Source organism: Canis lupus, chromosome 28 (assembly GCF_003254725.2).
Source record: "Canis lupus dingo isolate Sandy chromosome 28, ASM325472v2, whole genome shotgun sequence".
NCBI classification, from domain to species: Eukaryota; Metazoa; Chordata; class Mammalia; order Carnivora; family Canidae; genus Canis; species Canis lupus.
In genome coordinates, this window is record NC_064270.1 from 11666912 (window position 1) to 11694485 (window position 27574).

The 27574-nt window shown below is 51.7% G+C and overlaps 1 protein-coding gene across 8 annotated transcripts; it reads right to left on the reverse strand.

The window, feature by feature from the left end:
• Positions 1-1905: 1905 nt before the first annotated feature.
• On the reverse strand, positions 1906-26678 carry HPS1 (HPS1 biogenesis of lysosomal organelles complex 3 subunit 1). Of its 8 annotated transcripts, none has more exons than XM_049102992.1 (22): positions 26363-26386; positions 25836-26012; positions 25202-25313; positions 23257-23373; positions 18445-18582; positions 18088-18230; positions 17619-17727; positions 15122-15282; positions 14541-14643; positions 13886-13984; positions 13709-13778; positions 11574-11629; positions 10243-10410; positions 9968-10147; positions 8876-8937; positions 8267-8401; positions 8093-8158; positions 6910-7054; positions 4715-4828; positions 4027-4165; positions 3064-3146; positions 2485-2622 (listed from the first exon to the last, which is right to left on the reverse strand). In XM_049102992.1, the coding sequence occupies exons 4-21, from the start codon at positions 23371-23373 to the stop codon at positions 3103-3105; spliced, it is 2049 nt and encodes a 682-aa protein (XP_048958949.1). In that variant the 5' UTR covers positions 25202-25313; positions 25836-26012; positions 26363-26386; the 3' UTR covers positions 2485-2622; positions 3064-3102. The 8 variants fall into 8 exon arrangements, 6 of the variants coding, with proteins under 6 accessions (XP_025322629.1, XP_025322630.1, XP_025322631.1 ...); XR_007406650.1 differs by having other exon boundaries at positions 2577-2622; positions 4027-4161; XM_025466844.3 differs by lacking the exons at positions 4027-4165; positions 26363-26386 and adding an exon at positions 26612-26678 and having other exon boundaries at positions 1906-2622.
• Between the last annotated feature and the right edge of the window lie 896 nt (positions 26679-27574).

Here is a 27574-nt window from a genome sequence, read left to right on the forward strand (position 1 = left end):
AGCCACTGTGCTGGCAACTCCAGGGCTCCCACGTGCCGGGTGCGGGGCTGTCCACAGTCCCCACCTCTCCTGGAGGCCCCAGAACTCGCATTTCATTTCACGGAAGAGGGGCACTGAGGCTGGGAGGAGGGTTGGGGGGGTCACGCAGCCAGGGGTGTGTCGGTGGGGTTCCCTCCCAGGCACTGTCCTAAGGAGCTTAGTGTCCAAGCTGTGCTGGGGGTGATTCCCGAAGCGACACCTCCAGAAGCTGCTCTAGCTCCCCATCCCTCTGCCTGCAGGACAGTGAGCGGCTCGACCCACACCCCTAGGGTCGCCGTGACTGACCAGGGCCTCAGCGAAACTACGGGGATGGCCACACGTGTCGCCGCGGCCCCTGGGGAGCGAGTGCTCTCTCAGACACCGAAGCACCTTGCACTCAGCAGGCCACTGCAGGGAGCCTGCAAGGGCTTGGGGTTTGCCTTTTTCTTTTGAAGGCTTGGACATCCCTCATCTGTCTCTTGGCACCTTTCCCACTTCCCCAGAATCCTCGAGGAGTAAAGATCACATCTGCGAATATCTTGGGCTCACACATTCTTGCTATTCTTTGGCCTATGATGAATTAGGAGCTCCTTTGTTCTCTGCCCATTAGCTTGCAGGCCATTCCTTCTGTTGTAGGGAAAAAAGCACCCACGAGTTGAGTTTCTGTACTGCTGTGACATCTGTCCATGTTCTAGAAACCTGCTGTTAGAAATGCATCTTAACATAGGGAGAGTATGCAGAGAAGGCGCATCTGAGCAGGAGGGCCTTCTGAAGAGCTTTCTACTCACGACTGAGACACCCCTCCCCACGCCAGGTTCACGCTGTGTGAATCTATGCTGGAATATGATGCAGGATGTTCACCCGTGCCACAATATTGAAAAATTCAGGGGATTGGCTCAACTAGACCTGTCACATCATGCTGCTGCTACAAATTAAGGGAAAATATTAGGTGACAGGAGTGGGTACCCTAAGCAGCAGAGGGCTTCTAGACCTTACTTTTCCCCCTTTCTGCTCTTCTGTGTTTTTCACAATTGATGTTTTAAATTTCCATTTGTGAAGTCAAGATATCGAGGAGGAATGCAGTCCCAGTCACCCCAGGGGACACTGCTCCTCACTGCCACCTGAGGATGTTAGCGTGGGGTGTGTTCTAGCTCTTTCAGTACCTTTGCCTCTTCTTTGCCCCCACCAGCTGTTTCCTTAACAGAAGAGTCTTTGAGTGAATTTTGGCTCAAGGCTGAAGACACAAAGGCCTGGCCGCTCTCAGCAAGTCAGAAACACTGCTTGGGTGCCTCCTTCTGCCACGGCACTTCTCTCGGGTAGGCTTGATGCTCTCTTGTCCTGGGGTGGGAGTTTCTAGGTTACAAGAGAGGGGCTGTACCCCTTGGGCAGTGGTTTTCAACCCAGGGCACATGGGAACCAGCTGAGAAGTTTTTAAAAACTCATGGGTTCACTTATACAGGGAGTTTAAGAAAGGGATTGTAAGCGGAAAGGAGAGAAAATGAGTGGGAAAAATTAGAGAGGGTGACAAAACATGAGAGACTCCTAACTCTGGGAAACAAGGGGTAGTGGAAGGGGAGGAGGGCAGGGAAGATGGGGTGACTGGGTGACAGGCACTGAGGTGGGCACTTGACGGGATGAGCACTGGGTTTTATATTATATGTTGGCAAATCGAAATCCAATAAAAATATACATATAAAAAATTAAAAAAATAAAATTAAAAACAAAACAAACAAACAAACCCATGCCTTGGATCCCTACGACTAAGTGACAGGAATCTCTGAGGTGGAGCTGGGGCAGGAGTCAAGACAGAGCAGGGTCTGAAGGGGCCAGGACTTCCAGGCACCACAAAGGGCCCTAGAGCCCAGGCACGTTTGGCTTGAACAACAATAACCACAACCAGCCTTTATTTAGCACTTGCTGTGTGTCGGGCAGTCCTCACAACCACCCTAAGAGGTGGGTGCCATCCCTCTAAACGTGGGCAAACAGGTTTGGAGTGTAGGAAACCTGCCCAGACTGCAGAGAGAAAGTGGCACAGATGGAATTCCCACCCAGCCAAGGCAGCACCTTTCATTTGGGGAGAGGAATGTGTTCCTGAGGGCGCTCTTTCTCCACTCTAGGAGAAGCATAAAGGAGGTATCTTCAGGCACCTGCAGGCACTGGGGACTTCCTGTCTCCCGGTGATAAATGGAGAGGCAGCTCTGAAAGCAGCTGAATCCGTTCTAACCTCACAGCCACCATTGTTTTGTGGAGACCCAGGGAACTCCACCTTGGCCTCCCTCCTTCCCCAAAGAGAAGGATTTGGGGGTTTGGTACCTGAAAGGGAGACCAATCTAGGTGATTTCTTTAAGAGACCTGGGAGGAGGGTTGTCCTATTCCTAGGTGGGGGCTATGCATGGGTACCAGGGCTGGGCACAGACTGCACCAGGGCAGTGCGCCCTGGCCTAGAGCAAGGGGATACGGGAGGTCTCCCACAGGCGCCGGGCCAGCTCGCTGGCCTGCTGCACTAGCACATCCGTGGGGATGACAGACAGGTGGAGGGCCAGCAGCTCGTGGCACTTGACAGCCTCAGCGGGGTGGCCCTTGCTATAGTAGCGAAGGAGCTTCCTGGAAAAAGAGGGGGGGGGCCAGGATTCAGGAACGCAGTCAGAGCAGCCCAGCACCTGGCCAGCAAAGCCCTCCCACCCCTTGTGGACCTAACTGCACGAGGCTCAGCCCTGGGCTGAATGGTCCACCCCTCTGGGCTCCCACTCCACATGGAGTCTGGCAGTGTCCAGGCTGAGGGATGCCACAGAGCCAGCAGGGAAGCCTGAGGGCCCCACCACACATACTGACAGATGCTGCCAAGAGTGAGGCAACCAGAGATGGGCAGAAACCCAGGTGTGTTCCCCACGCACCCCTCTCTCACTGAACACGGGGCTGGGCAGGAAGGAGCTTCCACTGAGGGCTTCTTGGGAGGCATTCCCAAAGGAGGAGCTGCTCCCCTATGGGGGACAGGCACTTAGCTGGGCACCCACTGTTCCCAGCAGCCTTGTGCATCAGGGTCACCTGTAGTAGTCTCCTCCCAGCACGCCGATGGAGGCCGAGTCATCTGAGAGGACAGGCACCTCTATTATCTGGAGTTTGTACCCCTGAGGAAGAGGAAGACGGTCTTAAATGGGGAGGTGATGGTATGGTGGAAAGAATACGAGCAGGAGTCAGACACCAAGTTCAAGCCTGGCTCAGCCCCGCCTGGTGAATGCTCGCTGCTTGAACCTCTTTTTACTTCGTTCTCTCATCTCTGAAGTGGGAATAACAGTAAGCTCCCAGTGAACACTGGAGGTGATGCATATAAAGTTCTGCGTGTCCTGCCTGGTACACATGTGGTAGCTCACATCTATCAGTGCACGGACCTAGACCAGTGACAAGTACAAGCTCGGGAGGGCTGCCGGGAGGGTGACTCTGGGAGGTTTCATGCAGGGTCTCCAAGGGCTAGGCATTGTCAAAAGGCCCAAGTCTTTGCTTTGAAAGCCATTGAAATACCCAGGGTACAAAAAGGAGGAGAATGGAATTAAGATTTGCAGGGCAGTCCCCTGTTTCGGGCTCAGTCATGTGGGTTCCTCTCCACACTCTCATGGGCACTCTGGGGCCCGTCCTGCAGACAAGGAGGTGCACTCAGTGTGCTGAGTGGCTGCCCAAGACAGCACAGGTGCCAGCCTTCACAGCTGGCTCTGCCCCCACAGCCCTCCATTGGTCTATCACTCCATCAGGGCCAGTCACGCACACAAGGCCCTGTCACCACCCAGAAGCTCAGGTAAAGGCTGTACACACATCCTGGGCATGGAGTGCAGACGGGAGCCTGCAGGCCAGGAGACCTGAGCCTGGGGTCTGGCCTCATCATTTATGACCCCAGTGGCCATGGCCAAGGCATCTGATGTCAAGGCATCAGTGTTTCTATCTATACAATGGGGCCAGTGATACCTGCCCTAACCACGGCACAGGCTGGGAGGCTGGGAGAGAGCCCGTAAGCACCTGCACTCTGGAAGATGCTGGCTATCGCCCTCAGGGCAGAGTGAAGGCGGGTTGCTGCCAGGAGCAGGAGAGGGCAGGGCCTGGTGGGCGCCGGCAGGAACTTGAGGGGCAGAAGCAACGCAGAGAGCCGGAACACTGACTTAGTGACAAGTGAGGAGAAAACAGAGAAACAGGAAAAGGAAGAGAGGGAGAGAGAGAAACAGCCAGTGAGCTCCCACGACCTATGCTTACACTGTAGTATGAGGTCTAGAGACAAGAACCGGGCCAGGAGGCCATACTGTCATCTTCACCTTGGAAGGCTGCCTAACTGCTTTGAACATCAGTTTATCTGCCTCTACAATGGGAACGACAGCGTGCCATGCTCCCTAAGTGCGGATGATGACATGGAAGCACACACGAGCGGCCTTTCTCATGGGGCCTGTGTCCATCTGCTCGTGGGTGACCTGGGCGCTGCCTTGGATGACAGCACGAGTTTTCAGAGAGCTGCTGGAAGAGTCACAAAGCAGACACGACAGTGGGACCTCTGATGTCTGGGGCCCAATGGCCATGCTTCCCTGTCAGCTCCGCCAGGGACGAGAAGAGGTGAAGAGACAGAAGACTGAACACAGCGCAGAAGGGAGGGACCTCGGAGCGAGCAGACAGGAAAGCACTTCGGGACTGTCCTGCTCCAGGACCTGGCCATACCCACCATCTCGTTCTCGAACCACAGGAAGTAGGAGAAGCAGAAGTCCCCCTCCCGGAACAGCAGCGTGGTGTAGCCCTTCTGCAGGTATCTGCGTGCCAGCCGGATCAGAGACCAGACCTGGGGGCGGGGAGAGAGAGTGCTCGTGGCCTTCCTGGGCCTCACCAGGGCCTGCGGGGTCGGCCCTCTCCCCACAGCAGGCCCCGGGCTCAGGCTCTCGCCTCTGGAAGAACAGCGCCCAGAGGAGGAGCTCCTGGAAAGCCAGGGGCTGCTTCTGCTCACCCGTTTTCTTAGTGCCGGGGCATGGCCTGGATCAGAGTGGGAGCTCAAAAAGAAATCATTATTGGATGGGTGGGCGGACTACCCTCCACCATTACCATGACAATAAAATATACGTAGAAACACCTCAAGTGACTTTTACTATGCACAGAAGCCATAAATTAGTAAACTTATCATTCAGCCCAGAAAATAGCCAAGGACACCATTAGTTAACACAAAGGGAGGTAAGTGTGTGGTCACCTGGAAACCCCTCCTGCTGTCCAGGGCCACCCACTCACCCAGTCCCCTCCAGGGCCAGGTGTCTCTGCCATAGGTTCTATGCCAGGGAGGTGCTGTCAAGTGTTTGGACACACAGAGTACCCTGAGCCAGGCCTGTCCTCTGCTCCAGGGGTAAAGTCCCAACTAGGGCTCACCAAGAGGTCCAACACAAACACAGTAACCAAGGGACAATGTGTCTTATATCCCCTGGGTGATAGTCTCTGGCCTAATCCAAGGACTTTCTGATGCTGCCTGTGACCTGCCCGAGGGAGGACAGGCAGAGACAGCCTGACTCCTCCATTTCCTGGGGCTGGAAAAGCTCAGGGGAAGGCATGCATGATTCACGGCAAGCCTGACTACAGCATAATGTCTAATTACATCTGCAAACAAATACATGGATTTGCTGTATTTTCAAGAAAGCAATTTGACAACATGTATCAATAACCTTAAAAACATTCCTCCCATTTGACTTAGTAATTCCATTTCTGGGAATCCATATTGAGAAAATAATCAGAGACGAGGACAAAGATGGATGCACAAAGGTGTGTCCTGCAGAATTATTTATGACCCCGAGAGCCTGGAAACAATCTAACTGTTCAACATTGGGGAAATGGCTAAGGAAATTATGTTACATCCACATGATGGACTATTGTGGACTTGTTAAGAATCCTGTTTATAAAGAATTAATGACATGAGGAAATGCATCAGATAGAGAGTGAAAAAGTGGGTAAACACAACTGCATCTACGGAATGATCTGTGATAATGACCAACGGCAACAAACTACACAGAAAAATGCAAGGAAATGCAGTCAGAGAACCCCAACAACCTCCAGAAAGATGGCTGGAGAGGCTGATACCAGGGAATGCTCCATGAATTCCGTCTATCTTTGTGCCACATATCATGCTAAGTATTTAACAAATGGCATCTGAGGTGTCTGTAATCATTGCCACTCGAGAACGTCAATGGTATCACTAGCCTCCTTTACAGATAAGCACATGGCCACTCAGACTAAGTACAGCCCCAGGCCACATGGCCAGGAAAAGACAGGGCTGGACTGCCTTCTGTCACTCTCTTGATTTTAACCATTAGTGTATACTTTATCGAGACAAATCTAAGTCTATGCTATACCACCTACGACACATACTAATATATAAACATGCACATACTAGTTTGCCATGAGTCCATTAAAGAGAATACAAGAACCCTCAGACAATGATTCTTTAGTACAAACCACGTGGTGTTAAATCCTATATTCAAACTGATTGACCTGGGGTCTCTTCTTTCCATTTGAGTTAATTCAACAAATACTTCCTGGGACTTATTTATGTCAGGCACAACGTTAGGTCCTGGCTAGTTCTCCCTCTGACCTTACCGCCCAGACGAGCTCATTCAGGTACATTAGAATATACCGAGGAAGGCCCCGTGTGGCCCTGGGTGCCAGGACCCTAGAGAGAGAGGACCAGCTGCTATCCTTAGGAGCCTGTGGGCCAGCTGGGTGCAGACGCTGACAGAAGAGTACAGTAAGGGTTAAGGCAGGTGTGCTCCAGGCTTCACAGAGGTCCCAAGGCTGGGAGGCATCAGCCTCCTGGACAGGGGTCAGGCTGGCAGGCCTCATCTGACAGGGGAGAGGGGGTAAAGGGTACCCGGGCCAGGTGATGGTTACCTTGGTTCTGACGAAGGCGGCCAGAGGGCCCCTGCCCAACTCTGATGAAATCCTCTTACTGCTGCTGAGGGAAGGGGCCACCATCTGGCCAGTCGTACGGTCCACGTAGATAAAATGCACCAAGCCTGGGAAGTCTTCTAGGTAGGTGAAGATTGAGTTAAGGTGCTCAAAAAGCCAGGGACCAGGGAGGGTGCTACTCCAGCCTCCACCTAGGCTTCCGGCATGGCTCAGCAGCAGAGTCCAGAGGCCAGGCCTGCCATATACCCCCTTCTCCCCACAGCTGCCATGTCAGCCCCCACCAAGGATCCCTGTCTTCCGGGAGCATTTCACCTCTGAACCCTCCAACCCTGTGAAATGCTACGATGCACATACAGCGGATCCCTTAACACTAGCCCATCTAACCCGGGGATTCTCGACCCAACAGGAATAGTGTATGCTCATACTTTATCATTTTCATGAGGGAGGAGTTGAAATCACATACATGGTGAGGCTGGCGTAGAGCAGAGCTACCTAGCTAATGCATGAGCCTGGCTGACTGCCTAACCCACACCCCTCGGCGTGGTTTTATTCATGTCTCCACACTTCACCTTGTGAAGCTGGATGGTTCCTACTAGACAGGGAAGAGCCAACAAACATGGCAGGGTGGTGGCTGGTGGCTGAAGAGGGCCTCTGTCATCCCTTTCACATGCATTCTGAGGTCTTACTATAGGAAAAGCTGCTTTATGTGAAGTTCTAGGAGAAATCAGTATTTGATAAACCTAGTATTCCATAATAAAAGGGCCAAATAGGTCTTGGACAAGGTTTTTTAAACAGGGATAAGCATATTTGGTGCAGGCCTTCTCAGAGCCTTCGTGTTCCACTGCGTACTGTAACTTCTAAGGAGGGCATGGCCTGCCTACCTACCTGACCCCAGGACCCCTGTCCGTCCTGGAACACCTGCTACCACTTTGCTGGCTGGACGTCAACATCAACAATTGCCAAAGCTTTTATGATGTAACCATGAGACAGCAGGGATTTGTGAAATTTCCGTCTTGGAGCCTTCCTACAGACAAGCCACCCATGACGATATTTCCTATTCTCCTTTGGAGTAAAGGAGCTGAGGCAGTGGAGTACACCCGCCCTTTCCCAGAAGTCCTACCGAGCAGGCAGGTGAGGGGGTGTGAGGGGCTCGGCGTGAGGATATGACACCATGGTGACGTTCCTCCTACTCTTCACCAACAAGAATTCCCTCCAGTCCATCAGCTTTTCTCTGCCGAGGAAGCGGGGAGGCGGGCTGTGGTGCGGTGCCCACCCCCGCGGTGCCCCCCCCCCCCCCCCCCCCGCCACTCTGGCTCCCCAGGGCCCCACCCGCACTTACTGCATGGTGGCCTGGACCTGGTGCTGCAGCTGCTGGGGCAGGTGCGGGCCCCCCCGGCCGGGAGCCGTGGTCAGGAAGCTGAGCCGGTAGATGGCACAAAGCTGCCGCTTCACCTTCGCACACGCCTGGAGCAGCCTGGTGCCCAGAGAGGGGAGCATGACCGCAGGAAGGGCCCGGAGGGTGGGCCATCCGCATGCGAGCGGAGGACACACACTCAGGGCCGCACTCATCCCATGGGCGCCCCTGTTCCAGACCAGTGACAGACGCAGCTGCTGAAGCACACCCTTGTCCTCAGAGGGACAGGAAGGAGCCCGTCCCCCCACTGGTTTCCCCCAATGTGGTCGAAGCTCCTGGAATCTCACCCCATCCCATGGTTTATGCAGAAATGAGGGGAGGTGTACCCTTCAGGGCTGAAGCTGGGTGGGAACTTGGCCTCTGCTCCACCTGCAGCCCTTCTACCTCCCAGTCTCCCTCCAGCATCTGCGGCCCGGATGGACTCCTCTCTCTGGGAAGCCCCTCCTTCCTGAGCATCCTCCTCTCCCTCTTGGCCTGGAGGAAACTGCCCCTCTGTCCAGATGACTCTCCCCATCCTCAGAGCTGACCACTCACTCCCAGGACGATCCAGGTTCGCTTCTGGAGAAAGCCTTGCTCTTGAACTCCAGCCAGGTGCTCTGTAGGATGAGGGACAGGGTGGCTTCCTTCCTGATGGCCCCACGGTGACGTCCAGGGGAGCCCCTTGTGACGTTGGGCTCTAAGAGGGGACCCACACCCTCCGACTGCTTCAATATTTAGGCTCAACACACAGTCGAAAGCTGGCTTTCTGGCAGCTTTCTGGGGTACCCCCCCCAGTTCCCTGCATCTCACCATACCCACCATTCTCTTCACTCAGCAGGCATCCCTTTCAAGAGCAGTTTCCATGCAGCAAGCACTGGGCTCACTGCCTTGCTGGACTAATGCTGTCAGAGGGACATCCCAAAGAGGTGCGGCCATGGGGTAGGCACTGGGGTGCTAAGGTGGGGCCCTGGCAAGCTCCTTAAAGGGGGACCTTGCATTCTACCCCCAGTGTTCACTGTGGTGGCCTGGTGCACCATGAGATGCTGGGAGCACTCCTCAGAGCAGCATCTAGGTCTGAGTCTGAGCTTCACTCACTTGCTCAGTCTCCTCCAATCCTTCTCCTCATTTTCAGATGCACATGTATGGCAGCCACAGTGAATCCTGGGTCCTCAGACAGACCCAAACACGACCAGCTGCTTCCCCTGGGTGATCTACCCCTCCCAAACTCCTTCCAGGCTCCCCAGAGACTATGTGTTTCTACTGTTTATGCCTCACCAGGCTTCATCTCTGACCTGGACTCTGGGCCCCTGAGGTGGGGTGTTGGCTGTGTCCTGCACTTGTGTGTGAGCTGCCAGACTGTGAGGGGTGCCGGGCCCCGGCCGCTGGCCCTCACTGAGTAATCTGAGCCCTGGTTTCCTCACATAAAATACAGGAATTAGAATTCATATCCTGCCAAACTCCCACCAAAATGCTCTGAAAATACTGAGTTTCTGTTATCATTTCATGATGAGGGTCACAGGCCTACGGTGGGGCAGCAGCAGGAACCAGAGCTTCGGCCCCTCACCTAGCATGGACAGAACAGACCCCCCCTCCACCCGGCCCTGCCTCCTCTCCTGGAGGCTGGCATATTCGGAAATCAGATCTTACCTGAATCTCTTGCCCCCCACGATTCTTGACAAACTTGTCCATCCTCTGACGCAGGTCCCCCATGAGGGGGTGGGAGCGCAGGGTGTTCCCGGCCTCCTGCCCCTCCTTCAGCTTCTTCTCCAGGAGAGAAAACCCCTCCAGCAGCTGGTATAGAACAAGGGCCAGGGGGGTGCTGGGGCCCTAGGGGAAGAAGTACAGGGCAGGAAGAACAGGGGTACCTTGTGGGAAGGTGTCAGGGCTGGGGCATGGCTGAGGTTGATGGGGGTTGCTCCCACCTTGGTCAGGAGCACCATGTTGATGCCTGGCCACAGGGGCAGGCAGTACACAGTGTGGGGCACCATGGGGCAGTGGTTCTCTTTCACGTTGGCATCCAGGAAAATCCTTCTGGGGCGGGAAGCGACTGGGGAGTGAGGGACCAGTGTCTGGAGGCTGTCTTCAGTGATCTGTGGAGAAGAGCTGCCGCTGGGAGGGCTGGGGTGGGGGAGCTGCTGGGCCTCTGCCTCATGTGCCCACCCACGGTTGCCCATTCATGGTCTCCCTGTGAACCAAGGGGGTAGACACTTTAGCTCCAAGAAAATCCAGTTCTTAAATCCCTGCGCTGTTGTGATGGCCCTGCTGTTCGTCTCATCTCTTGAGCCCTTCCACCTGGAGTCAGGACTGGATGGCAAGCAGGGCCCACGGAGAACAGAACTGGGGAAGGTGGTAGAAAAGAGGATAAAGGGGCAGGAAAGGTCAGGGCTGGGGGAAGCTCCCTCCCAGGCCTTCACTGAGACCAAAGCATTCCAATAACAGGGTCATTCTACACAACCTCACAGCATCCGGACAGCAGGTCCCATGGGGAAAACTGAGGTGTAGAAGGACTAAATGAGCAAGACTCCAGCCTTACTAAATAAGAAAGGCTTTAGTGGGAAAAAGTAGAGAATTCAATCACCAGAGATGCCCCAAGACCTTGTCCATCCGGGAGGTATCACAGTCTTAGTTGTAACAGCCAAAAGCTGGCAACAATGTACTAGTTGCTATGCAGATTTGCTAAATCAGTATTAGAGGCATGTGATGGACTCTTAAAGTCAGTGCGGAATAAATGGAAAAATGCTTAAGGAAATGTAATGAAGTACATTAGGATTCAAATTTGGTAAAAGGAAAAATATATACACCATATGTGTCAGTACACACACACACACACACACACACACGTATATGTACCTATATGTATATAAAATCAGAGGGAAGACCAGAAGGAAACACCCAAAGATCTTAATAGTACATCTGAGAGAAGGACTGAGCATTATTTTTATTCCTTTTCCATACTTTTATACTTCCCAGTTTTTCTACAGCAAATATGTTTATTTCCTCATTTGAAAAAATCATTAAAAATCAAAGTGGATGTTTAGTCCCAACAATAGTGAGGAGGGTGAGATCTCTCAGGAGATGAGGCCACCCTTCGTCCACCACCTGCCTGGCCCTGGCCCCTGGCATGAGCTCTGTCCTCATGCTGACCAGCCCTGAGGTGACAGGAGGAGGGCCAGCCTCGTGCAGAGTCCTGGGGAGGAGACACCTCAGAGCCCCCTGTGCTCAGGGGGCCCTCCCTTTCCTGGGAGAAACTCACCTGGACCTGAGGAGCATCAGTTGGGGGGGTGCCTTCATCCAGCCAGACGGTGCTACCTACAGGACACAAAAAATAAGGTAACATAGATAATGAAAACGTGAGTAACAGCCCAGTGGCATGTCAGAATGGGGGGGGGGGGAGGGGCAGAGGACCTGGCAGGTACAAGGGCACCAAGTGGGGGCTGGAGCAGTACTGCCCTGCTCATCTCATCTGACCCCAGGCCAGCAGTGCAGGGTGCACTGTACAGTCTCATAGCTAAAGCGGCCTGGGGAAGAGTTGCTCCCCCCAGGGCCCGCTGTTGGGTGCAGGCTCCTGAGGATGGCAGGGGGGAGGTGAGGCATGTTCTCCTCAGCCCCCTGAGCCCCCTCCTTGATTCCACCCTCTCACTCCATCAGGTTTCTCCCTGTCTACCACAGGGCCTCTTCCCCAAGAGGCAGCACACTTATTCAATCAGCAAACTTTTACTGAGCACCTACTATGCCCAGAATTGAGCACATCTCTTTTCCCAGCAGAGCTCACAAAAGCTTACTGAACCCACTACGTATTTGAAATATTACATGTTTGTAATAATACTCTTCTCCCTTATATTTCATTGCAAATAACTACCATTTATAATCATATTTCTCTTGGGAAGCCTGTTTCTACGTTTTGAACACCTGATTTACAAATGAATGAGTACAACTTCAAGCCTTTTGTAAGCGGTGAGTTCCAGGCACTGAAATGGCATTATTTACAGCTCGGAGGCATAAAAACTAACCATGGAGAAAGAGGCCAGGAGGAGGACTGTGATGAATGAGGGAAGGGAGTAGTAAGAAGAAAAAGGAGCCTTGGTGATCACCCCAGAGTGGTGTTTTTTGATGTGTTCTGGGCTCCTGGAGAGCTTACAGACTCGAGGGTAGCTACAGAACCCAGCCCTGGAGAGATGTGCCAAGCCCACAGGAGTTGGTGCACAATCTCAGAGGTCCCTGGTTCCAGGTTCCTGGTAGCCCATCCAAAGACTTAAAGTTAAGAACATCTAACCTGCTGGTTTTCAACTGTGGCTGCACATGAGAGCTTTTAAAAATCTGGAAGCTAGGCCACGTCCCAGACCAATTAAGTTTGAATCTCTGGCACAGGCAAGCCCAGCTTCAGTGGTTTTTAAAGATCCCTAGGTGAGAACATGGGGGAGGGCTGGCAAGGCTGAGAACCACTATCTAACCTACATCTGTGCAGTGCTGGTTCCTACTCTGAGGCTCACAAGCCACACGGGGCAAGTTTCTAGAAGTATTCACATCTGGGTCCCAGCCCTCGGGCTACAGCTTAACCGGTTTGGCTGAAGTGGCCTGGGTGATTCTAATGTGCAGCCAGGGTTGAGAACCAGTGGTTTAAGGACACCACAGAGCAAATTCATTTCAAAACTTAGTCCCCAGAGGGTGCCTGGGTGGCTTAGTGGTTGAGCATTTGCTTTTGGCTCAGGTTGTGGTCCTGGGGTCCTGGGATTGAGTCCTGCATCGGGCTCCCCGCAGGGAACCTGCTTCTCTATCTGCCTGTGTCTCTTCCCCTCTTTCTGTCTCTCATGAATGAACAAATTTTAAAAATCTTAAAAAAAAAAACCTAAACTAAAAACAAAACTCAGTCCCTGAGAAATGTCTTCCGAAACCCTGGCCTTCTTCTATTAGGTCACACAAACGATACAATCATTCCTTCTTCCCAAGAACTTCAAAGAGGCTACAACAGGACAGATTTTGGCTTTTTTCTCGGCAATCTTATCTATTGTTTTGTTAGCAACATTTTGAATATTTTGTATCTCTTTTTATTGTTCACTCATCCACATAATCTGGAAAAACAGGTATATAAATTGAATATTTGTATTCAATTATACTTGAAAGTCATTATATACTTGAAAACAAACTATTATTACTTAATTTTAGTTTCTTATTGATTACCCCCCAAAAAACAGAGAATACACCTAGGGGAGATGAATTTTTAAATGAAATCAGCTTGTCACACAGCTTTAGGTCTCATTTGAGTGGCTGCACTTTCATTCACACTGGAGCTGGCAGGGTGGGCAGAAGGGGACCTGCAGGCGGCATCCTGTGCTCTAGGAATCTGGGTGTCTGTGCCTGGGCCTCCTCCTGTTCCTGCCCAGGCCTCACCTGAACTCTGCTCCCCAGGAGAAGGAGCTGGTGTGAAGTACTCCTCAGGGAGGGAGAAGCTGTCAGTCTCCTGGGAGGGAGAAGAGGGCACCTTGAGCTGAGGGCCGGGAGAGCCTCTCCTAATGGGCTCAACCTTGGGCTCCTCTCCCCTCCACATGGTGGGCACAGAGCACACACAGTTGTTCCGGAACTCCTCCTGGGCTGGGCTGTGGAACCAGGGCTCCAGGTCTGCTGCACAGGGATGCTCTGGCTGGACCGGGGCTTCCGTGGAGAAGGCTGCCATGGGCAAGGGAGACCCAGTTAGAGCTCCTCTGAATGGCTCCTCCATTCCATCCCTTCTCCCCACGGAGGAGCCCTATAACCCCTGTGCCTCCCACTGCCACCATGCAGCCCTGGGTGGGCATCCTCACTTTCCACAGATGTTTCCATTCCAGGTGGCCTAGTCTTTCTCAAGAACCACCAAAATTCCCCAAATTCCAACACACTGGCAACCAAACCACCACCAATAATGGGGCCAATGTTGGCGATGGTAGTGGCTAGCACCTACAAGCACCCCAGGCATTGGTTGTGCCCTAGTTAAACTGTGCCCTTTACTCCTCCAAACAACCTTTATCCCATTGCACAGATAAGGGAATCAAGGCTTAGAGAGGTAAGTACTCTGAAAATCTGTACTTTTCACTGATTAAATCTCATGCATTCTAGAATCTGTTACACCTGAAAACAACGGGAAGTCTAGGCCAACCACATGCCCAGAACTGTGATGCAGAAATACAGCCTCCCCAGCAACCTGCCAGACTGGGTTTCAGAGCTGCCCATGGAGCCGGCCCCAGACCTGAGGGTCATCATCGTCCACTGTGCTCTCACTGGGGTAGAGATCCTGGACCAGGAGAATGAGGGCGAGGAGGTCGGCTGGGCGCAGGGGGCTGGCATTGTGGCTGCAGAGAGAATGTACAGCTGTCAGCACCCAGGGTAGGCAGGCTGAGGGAATCTGGAGCATCGCCCCTGCTCTCGGAATTTATGAACGTGTCGGCTAGCTTCATCCTTCTTGGAGAAAGGCAAGGTACAAATAAAATTAACTAGTTCATTAATTTTTAAAATAAAACTTGGCGTGTGAAAGAAAAAAAAAATCTGGACCAATGTGAAAGCACTGGGGACCAGTGGGGAAGTTCTAAGATTCAGATTTGGAGGCAGTGTTCCAGGAAGACCTAATTCAGAGAAGAGAATGAGCAGAGAGTGTCAAGAACTGAAGAGTTAAGTAAGTTGCTTAACTCTTTATCATAGGGAACACAGCAGAGCATCATAGGGAAGAGATGGGTCCCGAAGGTCTTCTTGGCTGGGGAGGTGGTGCTTTCCAGGCAGAGGGAATAAGGGGTAGGAGTCTGGGCCACCCCGCCTGCCAGGACCAGAGCTCACCTGGAGTAGAAGGCCAGCAGCTTGGAGTGCACGAGCAGGAAGGCGTGCAGGGCCTCCTCGCCGGCCCTCTCGGGGCTGGAGTTGACTGCCTGGATGACGTGCCGCTCCAGGGCTTCTATGCACAGCTCACAGAGCTGTGGGTGAATCAGCCGCTCCACAGCCTGGCGGGCAGGGAAAGGAAGCCAGGTCACCTGCCACCCTCCCCTGTGCCAGGTCCTGGGTGGGTGCTGGGTATATTCGCTTGGTTCATGCTGAATGGATGCTATTTGCCAGTCACTTGGGAACAGGGTGACTTGGGGCAGCCTTCCTGGGGCTTATGATCTGGTCACTAGACTTTACTGGGTGAGACAGACAATATGCAAAAAGCTGCCAACTCTAATAAGTGCTGTGTAGGAAACACCTGGTACGGAACAGCGCCTGCTTGGGTAGGGTGTCCAAGGAAAATGTCCTTGAGGAAGTGACCTCTAAACTGATATCTAAAGAACAGGAAATCCTGTCAGAGAGAGTGGAGGGGGAGAATGCTGCAGGCCGAGAAAAGAGCATATGCAAAGGCCCTGAGATGGGAAGAGAGTTTGGAGCAGTGCTTTCCAACTGATATATAAGGCAAGCCCTATGCATAACTTAAAATTTGCTAATAACTACATTTAAAAAGTAAAAAGAAATAGGTGAAGTTAATTTTAATAATTTATTTACTCAATATATCTAAAATCTTATCACCTTAACATATATTATAAAAGCATTATCAATGGAATGTTTGACACTCCTTTTCTGTACTAAGTCATCAAAATCCAGTATATATTCTACATGGACGATGTAACTCAATTTGGACAAACTATATTTCAAATGTTCAATAGCCAAATGTAGCTAAATATCCGAACTGGACAGAATTAATGTCAAGTACTCCTGAAATGCAAAGAAGTCCTGGGTGGCCAGTACACAATGAGCAAGGGCTGAGGGACATGAGATGAGGGTGGGGTGAGTCCTGCAGCAGCAGCTTATTATACAGGGCCTGGTAGGTTCTGGATTTTATTCTAACTGCATTAGGCCATCTCTTACAAGAAGCTTTTCCAGATGTCTCAGAAAGAGCTGACCATGCCATCCTTTGTGCCATTGTAGATGTGGATGGGAAACCCAATGTGGCAGCGCCCAGGATGCTTTATTGTATTTTCAGGTGTATTTGTATGGCTGATTTCCTCTCAAGGGCATGGATTGTGTCTTTACTCATCTCTGTTCCCAGGGCCTGGCACACCTCTTAGCATACAGTAGGTACTATACATTTATCAGAGGAGTGAGTGGGGCGTGAAAATGAATCCTTCAGATCTATTTTCCAGTTCACTTATTCTCTTTCTAGTTATGTCTCATCTACTATTTAACCCATCCCTTGAGGTTTTTAACAATTATGTTTTTATTTCTAAAATATCTACATGAGTTCTCCTCTAGTTTTTACATGTTTAAATATTTCAAAGTTATTTTATATTCTGTACCTAATAATTCCAGTATATCAAGCTCCCTGGGATCTAAATCTATTGCTGACTGATTTTCCTCTCACTTGTGGTGGCTCATGTCCTTGTGCATCTGTTAATTGTGAGCTCATATTTATTTGCTCTGGACCTGTCCTCTAAAGCAGTAGCTTTCAAAGTGCAGTTCCTGGACCAGCATACCAGCTTCACCAGCAAAGTTGTCAGAAATGCAAATTTTAGGGTGTCTGGGTGGCTCAGTCAGTTGGGCTGCTGCCTTCGGCTCAGGTCATGATCCCAGGGTCCTGGGATTTGAGCCGCGCATCAGGTTCCCTCTTCAGTGGGGAGGCTGCTTCTCCCTCTTCCCCTGGCTTGTGCTCTCTCTTAAATAAAATCTTTTAAAAAAGATCCTCATACCACCCTACTATGAGAAAAGTGAGGCCTGGCAACCTTTACCTAACAAGACTAGATGATTCGGATGTACAGTAAGGGTGAGAACCACCACTCTGGAGAAAATCTGTGTTTGTCTACACAGGGAGCCAGGGAGCGGTAGGTCTGGGCTTGATGCAGGGAGTCTCAGGCTCAGCTCCCCTCACAGCTGAGGACCAAAGTTAGTGTTCTGGTTACAACCAGATGTTGTAATGGTGTGTTATCACCATCTGCACTCAGGCAATCTTGCCTTCAGTGTTGCTTAGTTTTCACTACTTTTCCACACTAGTTTCAGCTCAATATAATTTTGGGGCGGGGAGGTCAGAATTGAGGGTTATCTTCAGAATTTCTATAATTTACTGTGAGCCCAAAATTGCACTAAAAAGCCTATTTTACCTAGGATCTCACTGTTTTATCATAGGGAACACAGCAGAGCATCTAACCCACCGGGTGGCCACAAAGGGCAACCTTTGAAATGCAACAGTTTGGTGGTCTGCCTATGACAAGGCACTCACAAATAGGGATGTGCGAGTCAAAACATGGCCCAAAAGTTCCCGAGCCCTCCGACCTGACTCTCCTGGGGCCTGAGCACTCCCACACCCTGCAGTCACCTCCACAGCGAAGCACTGCTCCTGCTCCCGCAGGCGGCCATAGGTCCACAGCAGGCTCTGGAAATGCTCCCACACTTGGACACGCTGCTCCAGGTCTGGGGGACGCAGCCTGGGGACAGAGTAAAGAAGACCCTGAGAAAGCTGCTTGTCCCCACCTTCAACCACAGGAGCATAGCTCTCTTTGGGGCTGGGCGAGCTCCTGTGACGTGGGCAAAGGAGCGGCAGAGGCCGCCAAGCACGGAAGGGCCAGGCTGTACAATGGACGTGGAGCGGGATGCTTGAACAGACCATTTCACTTCTCCGGCTGCCCCTGCCCCCCAAGACCTACAATATGAAGCCAGGTAGAAAGACCCAGGAAGGAGCCAGGGACAGGGAGTAGGTGAACAGCTTCAGAGAGGCCAGGCACACATAGCATGGCCTCAAGAAGGTGCTTAGCATAGGACTCAGAGGGGACCACAGGAGGACTTACTCCTTCCGGATGAGCTGGCCATCCACGGTGACCAGCCCAAAGTGGACCTCAAACAGGTACTTGAGCACGCACAGCTTCTGCCGCAGGTCCCCCTCACCCTCACTGCGGTCTCCATTAATGGCAATGAACAGGCATTCTCCAAACTGTAAGCAGAGGGGGTGGGTGTCAGCTAGCCCCAGGGACCCTGCACCGGTCCTGATCCTCGGGGATGGCGAGGGGAGGCTTAGAGCCCCAGGGGTTCAGGGAAGGCGTGGCTTTTGCCTTCTAAAGGAGTCTAAAATTTGAGGTAAGGGAGAGGTGTGTGGACAGCCCATGGAGCATAGGGAAGAGGGACATGGGCTTGGGCTACACACTCACCAGGTGAAGAACATACAGAGAGCTGCCGTTTTCTGTGGAGAAGCAGGTGTACGTATCTGAGAGCTTCTCCAGCATAGTCATGGAGGAGATGATGACTGGAGCCAGGAGGGTGCTGAGCTGGTCCTCCAGGGCAGGAAGCTGCAGGATGGGAAGGAAAGAATGCTGCTCAGACTGCCAGACCCCAGCGACAGAGGAATGGACAGGACCCAGGCCTCCCCAGCAAGGGTCTTCACAGTTTTAGACCTGCCTGGAAGGTACCACGGTCCTGACAGAGAAGAGGGCAAGAGGACACTGCCCCCTACACCATGGGTGGCAGTTAGAAAAGGCTGGGAAGGCTCAGCCAGATTTCTGTGCCCTTCCATCTCTGAATCTAGAAAGAAACAGTAAGGACTGAGGTCACCTCTCCACACTGGAATGTCTGGGGGGCATTTAATGGAGAATAGACGAACTCTAAGGAAGTTCTCTATGTGTCCCAAAGTCCATGCTTTTTGTTGGAGTTAAGTCTACTTTGGGGGAACATGTCCTAAAAAAAATGAGCAGGGATAGGGCAAAGACCCACACACAATGATGTTCACTACAGTATAATTTACAGCAGCAAGCAACTGTAAAAAACAGAAATGCCCAGCACCCAGTGCTCACCTAAATGATGGAAGGATATATAGCCATCTAAAATATTGGAGTGTTTTGATGACATGGGAAATTCCTCTGATACTATGTTAAAAAAAAAGTTGTGAATGGTCTGTATTTAAAAATGCATAAAAGGGATCCCTGGGTGGCGCAGCGGTTTGGCGCCTGCCTTAGGCCCAGGGCACGATCCTGGAGACCCGGGATCGAATCCCACATCGGGCTCCCGGTGCATGGAGCCTGCTTCTCCCTCTGCCTGTGTCTCTGCCCCCCCCCCCCCTATGACTATCATAAAATAAATAAAAATTTTAAAAAAATGCATAAAAAAACAAAGTATTGAAAAAAAAAACATTAAGAAAGTCAATGCTACACTGTTAGTTATTCCTTCTGGCAGAGAGAGTATGAGGGACCATCCCTCCTTGTTATGCTTCTGGACTGTCCTGATCTCCCTAACAAGCCAACCTTCCCTTGTACAAGCTCTTCTTCCAACTGTTCTCTCTGCCCCCCAAAATAAGGAACACAACAAATAAAACCAAGAGAAACTGGACAAATCTATTGAAAAATCTGGGAATACAACTGGCATAAAGCCAGCAGAATGGTCGCCACTCAAACATGCCTCACTGCAAGGGGAAGACAGGGGATAGCTGACGTTCCCCATGTCACCTTGGGAGTCTTGACTGAAATACAGAGAAAGCCAAATCCTGAGCTTGTGAAATCTGGAAGGAGAGGAGGAAGACCCTGCCTTGAAAAGAAAAACAGGCAGCCTGCTGGAGCAATGGCAGCATTTACCACAGGAACTCCATCAGCAGCACAGTAGTGCGAATTTCCTTCCAACCTTCTCGGTGCTCAGCAACTGACTGGCAACCGAGCTGGGTCCTGCTGCTCCGGGGTCTGCTTGGCAAGCTTTAGCAGTGGTTCCTGTGCCCCACCTGGGTCTCAGCTCTGCTGGCCTCTCTCCTGTGTTTATGGGCACCTGGGTCACCGTGTATCATCCCTTCCCAGCCCTAAGTTCTGCGAGAGCAGGCTCCTGTTGCTATTTCACTGATTCACCCCCGGAAGGCTGGTACACAGTATGTTCTCAATTAACATGCGTTGAATGAATATCCCTCCACATAGGCAAACATTTGTTGAATTATTCATGCACCACAATTTTCTTGAGCTGTCATGAATGAATTAGGTTAACAGAAAGTCACTTAAAAAAATCTAGATTGTGTACAGCAGCTCCATTTTTAAAGTAGTTGCTTTTTCTGCAGGTAGCAAGAATTTTTTTTAAAAGGCTAGGGAAGATGAAAATATTTGGCGTAGATGGAGTGTAAAGGAATAACTATTACTTGGAATTATAAAGTGGTACATTATCTCTGAATGGCTTTTGAATCAATGTTTCTATTTATAGGAAATTATCCTAAGGAAATAATGGGATGTGGGATCAAATTCAAGCATAAATGTTCCCTACAGCAATAGTTTTAGCAAACTAGAAGCAATATACACGTCTAGTATGGGAAACACGGTCAGATAAATGATACATTTATTTGTACACTGGAATATAATGCTTCCATTAAGATTTATGCTTTTGAGAATATTTAACAAAAAGGAATACTGTTTTGATATAATGGCAAGTGGGAAAAACAGGAAATAAAACTGTAAATGTGGTATGATCCCAACTATGCATAAAAGATAAAGACCCAAAGGAAATATGTAGAAGAGCTAATGGCTCTGGTACTAGAATTATGGGTCATTTAAAAACGATTTCTCTGTATTTCCAAATTTCCTACAATTAATTCATGTTATTTATAGACTCAGAAAAAAAAGAAAAGTTAGGTACATAAAAAATAAAATTTTGAAGGCATTTTTTTCTTTTTCTTTACATTAGTCATTTAGGAACTGAAAAATCAGGAATTTTTTTCTTTACAAGATTTTTAATAATGTGGAAGATAAACACTATCACATAACTTGCTTCTTTTGTTTTATTCATTCATTCACCTATATATTAAGTGACTTTATGCCAATATTATGGCAGGTTCTGGAGATACAGAGGTCTGCTGATAGTTTGCTTCTTCAATTGACCTAATTAAAATAGTTTAAGAATGAAAATATGTAAAAATTCTTTAAAAAACTGTAAGTATCAGGGCGCCTGGGTGGCTCAGTTGGTTAAGCATCAGACTCTTGATTTTGGCTCAGGTTGTGATCTCAGGGTCCTGGGATCAAGCCCCGCATCTAGCTCAACACTCAGTTGGGGAGTCTGAGATTCTTTCTGTCTCCCTCTACCCACTCATACTTTCTCTCTCTATAATAAATAATGTTTTAAAAATGTATGTATTGACTGCTAAAAATAAAAGAGCCTAAGAGACAGACTTGTTTTTTAGCTTAAATAAAACCACTAAAATGTCATGATCTCTGATATCTTTATTCCTAAAGTCTGTGACAAGAATATTGGTGATGTTGAGGTGGATTAACCTGCTGAAGCGGAACTGGCTCAGCTGGTGATTAAGCCCAGCAGAGCGAGAAGGGGACTGGCAGGCCACCAGTCTGTGCTGCTGCAGAAATGTGAGAACTCTCTCTGCTGCTTTCCCTGCAAAAATTTTTAATCCAAAATTCATCTGGAAAAAATGTCCAAAATACAATACTCCTTTAAAATGTAGAATAGAAATTACAAGTGAAAATTACAACTATCTCTGAGCTGAAATATTTCAAAGCTACCCTGGACATCTACATACAAAACATAAATTTTAATCCATAGTTTACATCATAAATAAAAATTCAAAATGGATCATTAGATCTAATATAAAAGCTACAAAGATAAAACTTCCAGAAGACAATACAGGGAAAACTCTGTGATCTTGTGTTGGGCAAAGATTTCTCAGATATGACACCAAAAGTGTGATTCCCTAAAAGCAAAACATGGATTCACAGGAGTTATCAAAATGAAAAACTTCCGCTTTTCACAAAATACAGGTTAATGGATGTGAAGATAAAACACAGACTGGAAGAAAATATTCGCAAAACACTTACCTAATAAAGGACTTGCTCCAAACTACATATGTAACACTCTCAAAACTCAGGAAGAACAATAAGAAATAACCTACCCAATAAAAAGATGGGTGAAATTTGAACTGACTGCAATTAAAAAAGATAGAGGGCAAATAAGCTCGTGAAATGATGTCAAAATCATCAGCCAATAGGACATGAAAATTAAGGCAACGAGATTCCGAGAGACACCTGTTAGAACGGCTAAAATTAAAAAGACCACAGCCCAAGTGTTAGGGAGGGAACGGAAGAAGTGGAATTCTCATACACGAGTAGCGGGCTATCATATGATACAACCCTTCTGGCAAAATCTGGCCGTTTCTCACAAAGTTTAACATATACCTACACGATCCAGCCATTCTACCCCAGGTACTTATTCAAGAAAAGTGAAAGGCGATGTCCACATAAAGACCTGAGAGTGAATGTTCACACTTGCTTTATTCGGAAGAGTCAAACGCTGAACACAGTTACCACCAACAGGTACACGGATACACAGTGGTGTGCCTACACAACAGACTGCCTCCCCTCAGCAACGAGAAGGAATAACTACTGATACGTGCTATAACATGGATAAATCTCAAAATTATGCTGCGAGAAAGAAGCCAGACCAAAACCAAACCCAAACCTTGTGTATATAATGTGTGATTTCGTTTACATAAAAGCCTAAGAAATACAAACTCCTCTGTTATGATAGAAAGCAGATTGGTAGCTGCTCAGATTGGGGGAGGTGAGGGAGGGGTCACAGGTTTTGGGACAAAAATATGTTTATTTTATTGACTGTGACAGAATCACAGGTGTGTGTGTCAAATTGTACCCTTTGAGAATGTTCAGTGTACAGTATGTCAGTACATAGCCGTTTAAAAAATTGATGTGTTAAGCTTATGCTAAACTTCTCAGGTAAAGAAATTAGGAACACCAAACGTCCCTGTTGTGTGATTAAAATTATACCTCCTTCTCCTGCTCTCATTTAGCCTGATGAGCCCTGGTGGAGTAGGGGTGAGGTCACTAAGTTGAGAGCATCAAGGGGCCAACCTCAGAGGACGAGCAGCTGGGTGTGCAGGACTCTGGGCCACAGGCACCACCGTCTCAGTTCCTCGGGGTGGGCGGGCAGATTCTCCCACTTCCTGCTAGTTCTGTGCTCTTCCCTCCCTACCCTGCACTCACCTCTTCGTCCTCATTCTCCGACTGCCCAAACTTCAGCCGCAGACTTGCCTCAAACTCCTCATCTGTCCAATAGAAGAGGACCTCTGCACCTTCTGTGGCCACCAAGACGCACTTCATCTGGCAAGAAGAAGCAAGGCCAAGGTCACCTACCAGCCCCTTCACCCATAAGCTCAGCCTGCCCCTGCAATCACCTACTGAGCCCTCACTGGGCACCAGGCACCACGACAGGGGCCTTCCTGCTGTTATTCTGTCATACCCTCCCAGGCCCCTGAGGAGGCAGGAATCTTGAGTTACTCCCACTTCCTGGTGCAAGACTTATTACAGCTTGGAGTAGCAGAGCCACTGGGATCTAAATCCGGGCCTAAGGCTGGGGCTCTTGCTTCCACGTCTTCCAGTACTTCTCACCAGAGTGTCAGGCTCTTCATGGGCCTACCTGCACCAAATAGACAGAAGGACCCCGCTCCTGATCTGGACATGGAATCAACTGCACAGGAGAGGCAGCGAGTATCGTGCGTGGCTCAGGGTGGTCAGCACCTGGTCTAGAATGGAGGGAGGCCAAGGCACCTCCCACTGGGCACTTCAGAAATGTGTTCCTCCTTGAGGAAAAGACAGCTCCAGGAGACAAGTTCCAACCCACCCCCCCAGTGGTGGGTTCACTGTGACGGAGCTCCTTCTGCTCCCAAGCTCCTTCTGCTCTAGGTGGAAACAGAGGCTGCCTAACCTTGTCCACAGTTCACTCACATCTGTTTAGCTGCGGCTTCCTCCGCTGCATCCACCAGGACCGTGGCCCTCCCAAATCACTTTCCCCACCACCCACACCTTCTGTGCTACATGTTTTAATGCCTGATTATACAAAATGTGTTTCATTATTCATCAATGGGGAGACTCTTAATCCAGAGCTTCCCACACCGTGCCTTTCACTCCTGGTGTGCAGCAAAACATTGATCCTCTCAACTCCTGGGGCAGCCCGCCCAAGCCAGGGGAGGCCAGGGTTCTCAGGCCAGCTACTTGCAGCTGAGAAAACCCCAGGCAGGGGCTTCACATCTTCTGCCCCTCAGTGTGCCACACAGATGAGATCACGTTGTACGTGTGCTGAGACGTGACGATGACCAGAAAACTCTGCTCTGCCCCCCTGAGTGGATGTCCAGTTTCAATAGGATCATTGTATCTTGAGGTCTCAGTTTCAGTTATCCTCTTCAGGATACCTGATAGGTCCAGCCAACTTAGTGGCACTTAGTGAATTCCTCCCAAATCTCCAGTTGGTTTATCAACTCTAATTAGTTCATAGCACCTAGCCTCAGGGTGGTTCCTTCACAGTGGAAAAGAATGCAGCCTATTCCCATGGAATTGCTAAACAGAAGGCAGAGACTGGGAGAACAACGGAGTGTGAAGTCAAGGTTGCTGGCTGAGGGCAGGTGGACCAGGAAGAGGTGGCTCTGGGACACCCAGGTGAGTGTGACAAAGCCGGGGAGGAAGAGAGGGGGGCTACAGGGGCCAGCCTGATGGGGAAGGAGTGTGTGTGCTGGGCAATGGTGGGCTACAGAATGGAGGCTGTGGTCAGCAGCAGCACCCCCTGGAGGCTGGGAAGGGTGTGAGGAGTGACATGCTGGGCACAGGTGGGTGAGGTTAAGGATCCTGGTGGGAGGTAATTAGGGCCCACTTCTTGGCGGAGGCCAGGAGAGGAAGGGGCCGATTTAAGAGATGTAGCTTAGAGTCCTAGGTCTTGGTGAGGGCCTGGATGCAGGGAAGGAGAAAATAGGCAAGGTGACATCAGGAGGCAGAGCTGCGGCAGGGGTTGGGGAGGACAGGGCTCTGCAGAGCCAGGGAAGGCTCAGTCCACTGCCTGCCTCTTGCCCTGCCCGTGTACCACTCATTCCCCCAGAACAGCCCCGGAGTGGGTGGCGCATGCCTGGGTTCTGCCCCCAGGCCAGGCAGGATCATCTACCTTGAGATGAACAGCAGAGCCTCCAGACAGCCAGTTTCAGAAAGGGCTGCAGTAGACAGATTCGATGACCAGCTCATGGAGAGCGGCACAGCAGCCAGGGTCCTGCAAATGCCTAAAACAGAGAGGTCATGAGGGCAAGCTGAGCCTCTCATCTCACTGCTGATCATCTCTGGGAGGACAAGCTGGCGAAGGACTCGGTGGTCAAACGTCTCTCTAGAACACACACCCCACAGCCAGGAGGCGCCTGCCTGGTGCCCTGTATCCCACCCACCCTGCCTTCCCACAACCCGCAACCCGCAACACACACCAGGCCAGCACAGTCCTTTGGACACAGCAGGGGCCCACAAGCATTAATTTCCACCTCCTGTTTCCTTCCGGGCACTCATTTTACCGTGGGTCACTCAGAACCATGGTGTGGTCAGCGACCTTGCCCTAAGCAGCCCTAAGGATCTTGCTAGGAGAGACTGGAAACGGTGCAGCACATCCCAGCCCCATAGGGAAGCCCTCCTGGGAGGAGGAGGTGAAATCCTGGGACCATGAAATACCCCAAACAAAAGGCGCGGGAGACCCACCCGGATCTAGTTTCGGCTTGGCCGAGGCACTTGGACCTCTGAGTCTCCAACCCCTGCCCTACCTCCTAGGGCTGCGGTGGAAGAATAGCCAGGCGGGAAGCAAACTCTGCTTTCTTACGTAGAAGTGGGCTTATTTTCCGTTCTTACTTCCCAGCTGCCCTTTGTCAAATAACAGGGCGAACCACGCCGGCTCCAGAATCATTTACATTTTGAGGATCAAAGGCAGGAACCACAGGAAGCTGTAACCCAATTAGGAAACCAAACGTAGTACGCAAGTAAGAGGCAAGAAAGGGTAGTTCGGGGCTCTGCATCTTTTGCAGCATGAGACCTGGCATCGCCCGCGGGACCAGCCCTGGTGGCCCGTTCCCAGGAAAGGGGAGATGCTTTTCCGCGGACGCCAGGCTCCACTGTTGGATTCCCAAAGGCCGCTGCCAAGCGCACCTCGCCCGCGTCCCTTGGCGCTTCCCCGCTCTCCCCTCCGTCCCGCTCCAAGCAGGCGGCGCCGGGCCCGCTGGGAAGGCCCAGCCCCGCGTCAGCGCCCCCCGCCCGCCCGCCCGCAGCCGCCGGGTCAGGCCGCTCCGCCCCGCACCCCACGAAGCTCACGGCGACCAGGCGGAGGGCCCGGCGGGGGGCGCCCGCCAACCCCGCGGCCGAGGAGGCTCAGGGTCCAGAGCAGCGGCGGGCCCCCGGCCGGGCGGGCGACGTGCAGCCGACGTGCAGCCGGGCGGGGCCGGCGCCCGCCTCCGGGAGGCCGCGGGGCTCGCGGGGGCGCCGGGGGAGCTCGGCCGCCCACGGAGGGGCCGCGGGGGGCGGCGCGGACGGACGGCGGGGACCGTACCTGCTCGCGCCCGGCCGTGCGGGCCCGCGGCGCGCTTCCGGGTGTGGTCACGTGAGCGCCCGCGTCCCCGCCCCGCCGGGGGAGGGGCTGGGAGCGGAGGCCGGTTCCGCGGGTTCGAGCCCGGCCCGCGCCCCACTGCCTTGAACCCCGGCGGCCCAGAAAGAAGAAATCATTCGCAGAGGGCCCGAGTTGGGATCGGAGCCCAGGCCGCCGGGCTCCCGCCCGCCCCTTCGCACCCTCCGGCTTTCCGAGCGAGGGTTCCCGCGCCCCGGGAGGAGACCGCCCGCGCGAGGGCCCGGTTGCCCCCGCAGCGCGACGCTGGAACTTCCTGATGAAAGCTCCCAATCCCTTTGGGCGGCCAGGGCATCTTAGGGGCTCGGCCTAGAACCCGTGTTTTCTTTCTTTTTTTAAAAATTTTTTATTTATTTTTGATAGTCACAGAGAGAGAGAAAGGGGGGGGGGGCAGAGACACAGGCAGAGGGAGAAGCAGGCTCCATGCACCGGGAGCCCGACGTGGGATTCGATCCCGGGTCTCCAGGATCGCGCCCTGGGCCAAAGGCAGGCGCCAAACCGCTGCGCCACCCAGGGATCCCGAACCCGTGTTTTCCATATAAATGGTGTACCCCGAGCGGCTGAAGTGAGGGTTGCTGATGAAGATCCTGGAAGGGAGTAAATCCCCTCCCGACCCCCCCCCCCCGCCCCGTGCCTCGGGGCTCCCTGGGGGCGCTGGGCGCAGCCCGGTGGGGGGGGTGGGGGGGTCGCGGCCAGGCCCAGCAGTCGGGAGAACCGGCCGGGAGCTGCAGCCTGCACTGCGGGCCCCCGAGCGGGCTCCACCGCGCCCCGCCGCTGCTCCCGCCTCCCCGCTCGCCTCAGCGCCGCACCTCGCAGCACCTCGCAGCGGCCCATCCCGGCTCGCACGTGCTGCAGGCGAGTGTCTTGAGATCCGGTGGCGCTGCGCTCTTC

Excerpts from the sequence above, each read along its gene's own strand:
- HPS1 (XM_025466844.3), bottom strand. The coding sequence starts at position 23,373 with ATGAAGTGCGTCTTGGTGGCCACAGAAGGTGCAGAGGTCCTCTTCTAT. Across the intron at positions 17,728-18,087 it reads GGCCAGCTCATCCGGAAGGA|GCTGCGTCCCCCAGACCTGG; the intron begins GTAAGTCCTCCT and ends CTCTGTCCCCAG. Across the intron at positions 13,985-14,540 it reads TGGACGATGATGACCCTCAG|CCTTCTCCACGGAAGCCCCG; the intron begins GTCTGGGGCCGG and ends TGCCCATGGCAG.